Source organism: Clarias gariepinus, chromosome 19, assembly GCF_024256425.1.
Source record: "Clarias gariepinus isolate MV-2021 ecotype Netherlands chromosome 19, CGAR_prim_01v2, whole genome shotgun sequence".
In the NCBI taxonomy this organism is placed as follows: Eukaryota; Metazoa; Chordata; class Actinopteri; order Siluriformes; family Clariidae; genus Clarias; species Clarias gariepinus.
The window spans coordinates 7,554,733-7,562,181 of NC_071118.1; the positions used below are offsets into that span (position 1 = coordinate 7,554,733).

A 7,449-nucleotide genomic window follows, 5' to 3' on the forward strand; every position below is an offset into this window, starting at 1 on the left:
ACTTTTCTGATGGTACAGAAATATACCAGGACTCAGATTGTGAAAGATTGGTTCTGGGCGCATAAGGAATCATCTTCACACTGCTTTAATCAAAGCTAAAGGGTGATAGAATGAATGAATGGGGGAGGGGGGGAGGGGAGGGGATGCAATTCGTGCTCGAGGCACAGAAGGCGTAGAAGAAGAACATCTCAAACCGGAAGTGTTATCTGAGAGGAAGTCGAGCACGCCGAACAAGAGCGAACAGCTAAGGTAAGCTGTTTTATTTAATATTTATATAATTTTATTTACTGGAATTAGTATCAAAAAATTTTAATTAAGACATATATGCGTGTCGTGTTGAACAATTATTAAGATAGCAGCGCTGCGTTTTTGTTTCGTTTTCGAGGCCTGGCTTTTGTTTTTTCCTGCTTAGCGCCATTTGCTGTTAGCCTTTGTTCTGTTGATGCTAGCTACGGTAGCACTTTAAAACCAAAACTTCTTAGGTTGGTGTGTTAATTAGCCGTGCTTAGTCCTGTCTAATTATAGAAAAGGGATCTTTATTAATTAATTTATTTTTATTCCTCTTTTAATTAATTAATTTATTTACAATTTTGTGACGTGTGTTTGCTGACAGAGTTGTGGTAATCATGGCTGAAGATGAGGGATTTGTGGTGAGAGTGCGAGGTCTGCCCTGGTCCTGCTCCGTCGATGAAGTGGCCAGATTCTTCTCTGGTAAGAACATGTGAATGACCTCTTTATATAGTTTATACATTTCAAGCATTTCACTTGTTTTTTTATGTAATAAGCAGCACAATTTCTGGCCGGGCGGGGGGGCATGGTGTGGTAGCATGGGAGTCACATCTTTGCCTTAACTTTTGGGCAATTATCTGTGTGTATAAAACAGGTCAAATAATTGGTATAATTAGTAGGTTAAGACACGTTTTTTTTTCTTCTTCTCCAGATTGCAAAGTGGCTAATAATGGGGCGAGCATCCACTTCACTTACACTCGAGAAGGCAGACCAAGCGGAGAGGCGTTTGTGGAACTGGAGACTGAGGATGACCTCAAGATTGCTCTAAAAAAAGACAGAGAAACAATGGGACACCGATATGTGGAAGGTATTTGCAAAATTGCTTAATCTTTGTACAGGAGTTACTTTAGACAGCTACTTTGTAGATAAAGAAAAAAATTACTCCTAATTGATTATTCTATTGACTGTTCACTATTTGTAATGGATTTTGATGTTATTTTATTTACATGTTGTTAACATGTTTTGAAATTACAAAGATTACCCAGGATTGAGTTTTATTAGATCCTGGTTCGTTTGCCTTTTTTTTTTTTTTGGATTTTTCTTTTTTCTTTTATATTTTTCCTTTATATTTATATACTTATAATTTATATTTATATATTATTTATATTTTATACCTTACATATTAAACATTTAATATTACGTTGCTATCATATGTTTACGTTTACACTTAATCAAAGTTGTAAGTCTAGTTGCAACTTAATCACACGGTAAGTATTTTTAACACACATACATTGTGGTTGTGACTTAAGCTGTGATATGCACAATTTGGTATTTTTGTCTTTAGCCTCAAAATCATGAAACAAATGCTTAAATTATTGATTGACTCTACACAATATCCTGACCATTTGTATATTATTTGTAATAAATTTTAGTCTTTTGAGATTAAATAATTGCATATAGCGATATATATGTAGGAGTAAATAATTTGCTGCTTGTAAAGAATTTAAATAAATATGTAAAATTAAAATATTTGTAAAATCAGATACTGTGTGTACTGTAATTGCTTTGTTTAACACTCCTAGACATTCCTACATGTGAACAAGTAGTCCGACATATTAAACCCTTAGTTCACACGTTAAGTGGACTCTTGACCACAGTTGTCAGTCCCAATAAAAGTCTCCCGTCTGGAAGCGCCTGCGCTTCATTTGACATCTGTTTTATATGTTCAATTTATAAACTTTGCTGTTTTTTTTTGTTTTTGTTTTTTTCTTCGCCATACAGTATTTAAATCCAATAACGTAGAAATGGACTGGGTTCTTAAGCACACTGGTCCAAATGGTCCAGAGACAGAAGGTGACGGACTGGTGCGACTGCGTGGCCTGCCTTTTGGCTGCAGCAAGGAGGAGATTGTACAGTTCTTCTCGGGTATGTCCTGGTTTCATTGCTGCCGTTGACTAAATGCTTAGATATTTTTAATAACCGAGTAATGTTTGATTTAACTGACATAGATACTTATTTGACCATTTGCATGTTTTAACTCCATTGATTTTCCTTAGATTTATTTTTATTTTGCGGATTCCAGCCGTTGAGCTGGACAATTGTTCATAATGTCAATCAAAACACAATACAAATGCTAGGTTGTCTGATCAACCTATTATAACCTTCTAATCAATTTCAATTCTTTTAGATGTCAGTGTGTATGGTTTATTATGATGATGATTATTATTAATGTTAATGTCAAAAAAAAAAGAAAACATGAAAAGTAAGAACCGTGTGAATGGGCATGTGATTTAATGTGTCCCCCGCTGGGGTTATCTGTCCTTGGGTTGAAGGGTTGGAAATCGTGCCAAATGGGATAACATTGCCGGTGGACTACATGTGGAGGAGTACGGGGGAGGCCTTCGTGCAGTTTGCTTCACAGGAAATAGCTGAAAAGGCTCTAAAGAAACACAAGGAAAGAATAGGGCACAGGTGGGGATGGTTGGCGGGTTCAGCTGCTTTTCTTGTGGAATTCACTGACTTCAGTAATGACGCCTGTTTGCCAGACACAGATTAAGACAAGTCGTGACTAAAGTGCACTTTCTGAAGGTAAGTCAGAGCCTTGACTTAACCTGTGCCTGGACAACTGGCCAGCAATGTGTTAACACTATCCATCATTAACCCACACAAGTGTCATGGACATGCACACGTCTCCAGAAGAGGAATTTCACCACATTCATGGGTTGTATATATATGTATTTTTTATTTCTATTTATTTATTTATTTATTTTTTTTTTTTGTTACACTTAACATTGTGCCTCCTTTAAAGACCTAATACACCTAAAATCCCAGTTGCTTGATGTAGTCAGACTGCATCTTTTTTCTTTTGTCTCTTATCAACGTGATCTTTGCAGACAGAAAGGCCTGGATGAGAATTAAAGTTCCGTGTTAGTTTGCCTAAACAGTTCTTTCCCCCTATAACTGAAGTATTGGATAAAACAAAACCTGATTTGTTTTATTTTGATGTACGGGGCTGTTAACCAGAATTCAGCCGATCAATTAATTTTTTTCCCATTAAATGCCACATAAAAAAAAAAAAACACATTTCAACATCGTGCATTTTTTACGCACGTTTGAAACTCTGGGCGTTAAACGAAAAAGGCAGTTTATAAGGGCCGCAAAACGGCTTTTCTGATTGATGCGTTCCTTAAAATCTGGAGATGTTTTGTGCAAAAGGTGGTATTCAAAAAAACTTCAAACAGCAAGAAATACTTCTGTTCCAAAAAGGTGAACATGTGCATTTATGATGTTTTTTATTGAGGTTGTTATTAAAAAATTTGCACTGACATCTTCCTATGGACATGTAGGTACATTGAGATCTTCAAGAGCAGCCGTGCTGAAGTACGTACACATTACGAGCCTCCTCGTAAAGGCATGAGCATGCAGAGACCCGGCCCGTACGATCGGCCCAGCGGGGGTGGTCGCGGCTATAACAGCATGAGCAGAGGAGGATCATTCGATAGGTCACGTCGTGGAGGATACGGAGGAGGTCAGATCATCTTGACAATTTAGCCTCAAAGTTTTATAGCATTTAGCAGCTTTTTCTTTTTTATTTACTAACCTTTATTTGCTCAGAGTTTGTAAAAGGTTACAATTTTTCTTTCTTTCAGGAATGTCGTCAGATGGACACTACCGAGACGGAGGTTCCAACTTCTCAAGCACGACTGGCCACTGCGTGCACATGAGAGGGCTGCCGTACCGCGCCACAGAAAACGATATCTACACTGTAAGGATGTGCGAGTGAACACGATAAAGTAGTGTTTATCACTCTCCAGTAATGAAAAATATTCATTGCTCGGGAGATATTTATTATTCTGTCTGTTATTAATATAATATATTTAAATGTCCTATTGTACTTCGCAGTTCTTTTCTCCTTTAAACCCAGTGCGCGTACACATCGAGGTGGGACCAGATGGGCGTGTGACTGGAGAAGCTGATGTTGAGTTTGCTACACATGAGGATGCTGTAGCTGCTATGTCCAAGGATAAGGCTAATATGCGTACGTGCTGCTAAAATAGGATCGGATTTAAATGATTTATCTGTTTTTAAGTTTTGCTTACTTTTTTCTCAACTAACTTGCTTCATTTTTACCTCTTCAGAGCATCGTTACGTTGAGCTTTTTTTAAACTCAACAGAAAGGGGCAGTAACGGAGGATATGGAGGCCACATGGGAGGCATGGGTAAGTTGTGTATCTAAATCTTTGACTAGCATTGCTGGTTTGTCCGTTATTAGACAGAGGTTCTTTTTCAACGTGTGATGGGGTGGATGTAACTAGTAAGATTGTTTATTAAAGTCTTTTTTTTGCTGTATATTTTAGGTAATCAATCATCCTATGGGCATGGCGGTCAGAATATGGGAGGAGGCTACGGTGGAGGATATAATAACCAGTCCAGCATGGGGGGATACAATGACTATGGTAAGTGTGGAGTAAATACTGTTTTTTCCATTAAACACATTTTTTTATACACCTAATCAGAATAGAACAATTGTCTAAAGCTCTAGTTTAACCAGCTTCGTTACGTGCCTCTTTGGTGTAATGTATCGTTCCCTTTGTATTCTTTATGTCTTCTTTTAGGTAACCAGAGCAGCAGTTATTATGGTGGCAGTCGTGGCTCGATGGGCATGAACGGAGGCATGAGCATGGGCGGAGGCTGGGGCATGTAAAAACCTGCATGAGACAACTGCTAAGGCCCACAAAAAGAGACATTTTGGGAAATGAAATGTGCCAGAATGGCTTCAAGTTTTGTTCTTTGTGAGAAACGAGGAAAAGATCGGACCCTTTTCCTGTCTCTTTGTTTTGAGTGTTCGCACTGCAATCAGTGTCTCCGTCCTTTGTATTGTGAATCTGCCAAACCAGTAGGCTGTAATGGGGTTTCTGCCTTCATGCTGACTGTGCTCTAACCTTTGAGCCAAGTTTATGCTTGTAAATATTACCGTTATAATGTCTAGCACGGAGGCTGTAGACCGCCTTCATCTGTTTTGACTATGGATTTTTATAAAGTGAGTTATGGAAAAAAGATAACTGGAAAAATCTCTTTTGTCCAAATTTGATATAAATCTAGATCTTTTAATCTTTTGAGTTGTTGTAGGCATGTCTTCCTTTTCCATAGTCTGTCACTGATTTCTGAAATAAACATGTTTGTGGTTATAACCAAGTCTGCTTCTTCCTTACAACAGCTGTCTAAGATGGAGAGGAACGATGTTGGTTATTATTTAATGCAGAAATTCAACTTAATGCAGATATTAAATATTTTTTAATGATGTCATTTAGTCTTTTGGAGTCTCAGTAACAGTTGGAGGTAAAGCTCTGTGACTTAAAGCTTGAGAGCTTTGTGAATTTAGTGTAACAAGGAACAGCTTTGTGAAACAAGGAACTCATTGGGAGAAAAAAAATGCTATCAGTGCTGCTATAACAAGTCATAACAGGATCTAAGTATAATTGTTCCTTATTACATTATAAATCTGACGGGAATAAAGCATTCTGGAATGTGCTGTTGTAGGAATAAATGAGTTACATAAACAGCACAGCCATCATGTTAATGTCACATTGAAAGATGTCATAACGTTGAGTTAATGTTTACACTTAACTGAACTTGCACTTAAGTTCCTTGATGTATCGGATCACATGGCTTTTTTGCCATTGGTACACCGAGGACAACTTTTTCTGCATCTTCCAACTTGAGCCTACAAAAGATATAGGCATGCTTGGTAACTGCTTATTCACTTAATTAAACTTTACCTGTCCATTTGTTTTAAGTGGCTCTGGAACAGGTTATCTGCAAGTTTAGATTTATTATTTTTATCTAATCTTCTTTCACTGTTGATATGACTAAGTGTGATGCAGATAAATAATGTTTATGAGCATATAATTTGCCATGGCTGGAGCGGAAGAACTAGAATGTCCAGCACAGAGGCCTGTCCTCAGGTTTACTCAACACCTTTTTGAGTCAATTCAAGTCAAGTAGACGTTATCGTCACCTAAAAAGTCTGGATGTGTGTGCCCGAATGCTTCGGTACCTTTTTCCAGACGGTAGGAGTGAGTGACGGGTGTGTCCGATGAGCCACAATGCTGGTGGCTTTGCGGATGCAGTGTGTGGTGTAGATGTCTTCAACAGAGAAGAGAGAGACCCCGATTCTCTTCTCTGCTGTCCTCACAAACTGCTGTAGGGTCTTGCTGTCCAATATGGCACAATTCCCAAACGAGATAGTGATGTAGCCGCTCAGGATGCTCTCGATAGTCCTTGTGCATGATGTTCGTCTAAAAACATTCCACAATATTTCCGCCGTTGTCGGTGCGTCATACAGAACAGCCCAGGTGATCCTCACACAAATGTGATTTGAACATGAGCCGTGTTGCTTCCAAGTTCATCCCCAGGCTGCTGAGCCAGGAGCACAAGGAATGTTTCATTTCACGACTGTTTGAGAAACATGACGAGGTTAAAATAGTTACTGATGTAGGAGCGTTTATTTGTGTCTCACGGCATTTAGGTGTACAAGCATGTACAAGCATCAGCATGACATTAATAGATTAATGCTGACTATCAACTGTATACCAGTAAACTGGTGACATGATCACTTGAGGCAACCAAGGCTCACCCATGCTCAAGGGGATCGAAGGACAGCCATGGAGAACATACAAACGCCACACACAGACCTGAGGCGGGAATCGAACCCCTTGACCCTGGAGGGGTGCAGCCACAGTGCCGCCTGATCATTATGTACAGTATATTTAATCATATCTCAATCCTAATCATATTCATAAAGCACATGTGGGTGTAACGCTACGGGGCTCACATTCTTTTGGCCATGCAGTGTAGAAACTATATTATTTGACAATTTTACAGATGTGCTGAGTATTCAAGAAAGCTAAGACAATTTATAATAATTACCCTGTAATTGAAATAAAAATGATTTTTGTTGCATTCTGTTGTAGTTTAAGCACAAGATGGCGCTCTGTGGTCAAACTCTCACTCTCTCACACACACACACCCCTCTATACTAACGCTACTGTTCTGTATTATACTGTAAATGTTGCTGATACATCTGGGTTAAATGGCTTTGCAGGTTTTATTGCTGTGCGCCAGTTACCCTGAGGAGGACCTTTGGAAACACGCCTTTTTTAAAAAAGATATTTATTTATTTATTTATCTGTTTTTTCATTTGCGTAATGATTACTCAGG

The 7,449-nt window shown here is 38.5% G+C and overlaps 1 protein-coding gene across 1 annotated transcript; it reads left to right on the plus strand.

Annotated features, from left to right (window-relative positions):
* Positions 1-133: 133 nt before the first annotated feature.
* hnrnph1l (heterogeneous nuclear ribonucleoprotein H1, like) lies at positions 134-5,420 on the plus strand. The gene is made up of 11 exons (XM_053478922.1): positions 134-249; positions 614-711; positions 941-1,096; positions 2,011-2,154; positions 2,562-2,700; positions 3,576-3,757; positions 3,879-3,994; positions 4,132-4,267; positions 4,368-4,448; positions 4,587-4,685; positions 4,845-5,420. The coding sequence occupies exons 2-11, from the start codon at positions 627-629 to the stop codon at positions 4,931-4,933; spliced, it is 1,227 nt and encodes a 408-aa protein (XP_053334897.1). The 5' UTR covers positions 134-249; positions 614-626; the 3' UTR covers positions 4,934-5,420.
* The last annotated feature ends 2,029 nt before the right edge of the window (positions 5,421-7,449 follow it).

Coding starts and splice junctions, on each gene's coding strand:
- hnrnph1l (XM_053478922.1), top strand. CDS start 627: ATGGCTGAAGATGAGGGATTTGTGGTGAGAGTGCGAGGTCTGCCCTGG. Junction 712..940: donor AGTGGCCAGATTCTTCTCTG/GTAAGAACATGT, acceptor CTTCTTCTCCAG/ATTGCAAAGTGGCTAATAAT. Junction 3,995..4,131: donor CAGAAAACGATATCTACACT/GTAAGGATGTGC, acceptor TGTACTTCGCAG/TTCTTTTCTCCTTTAAACCC.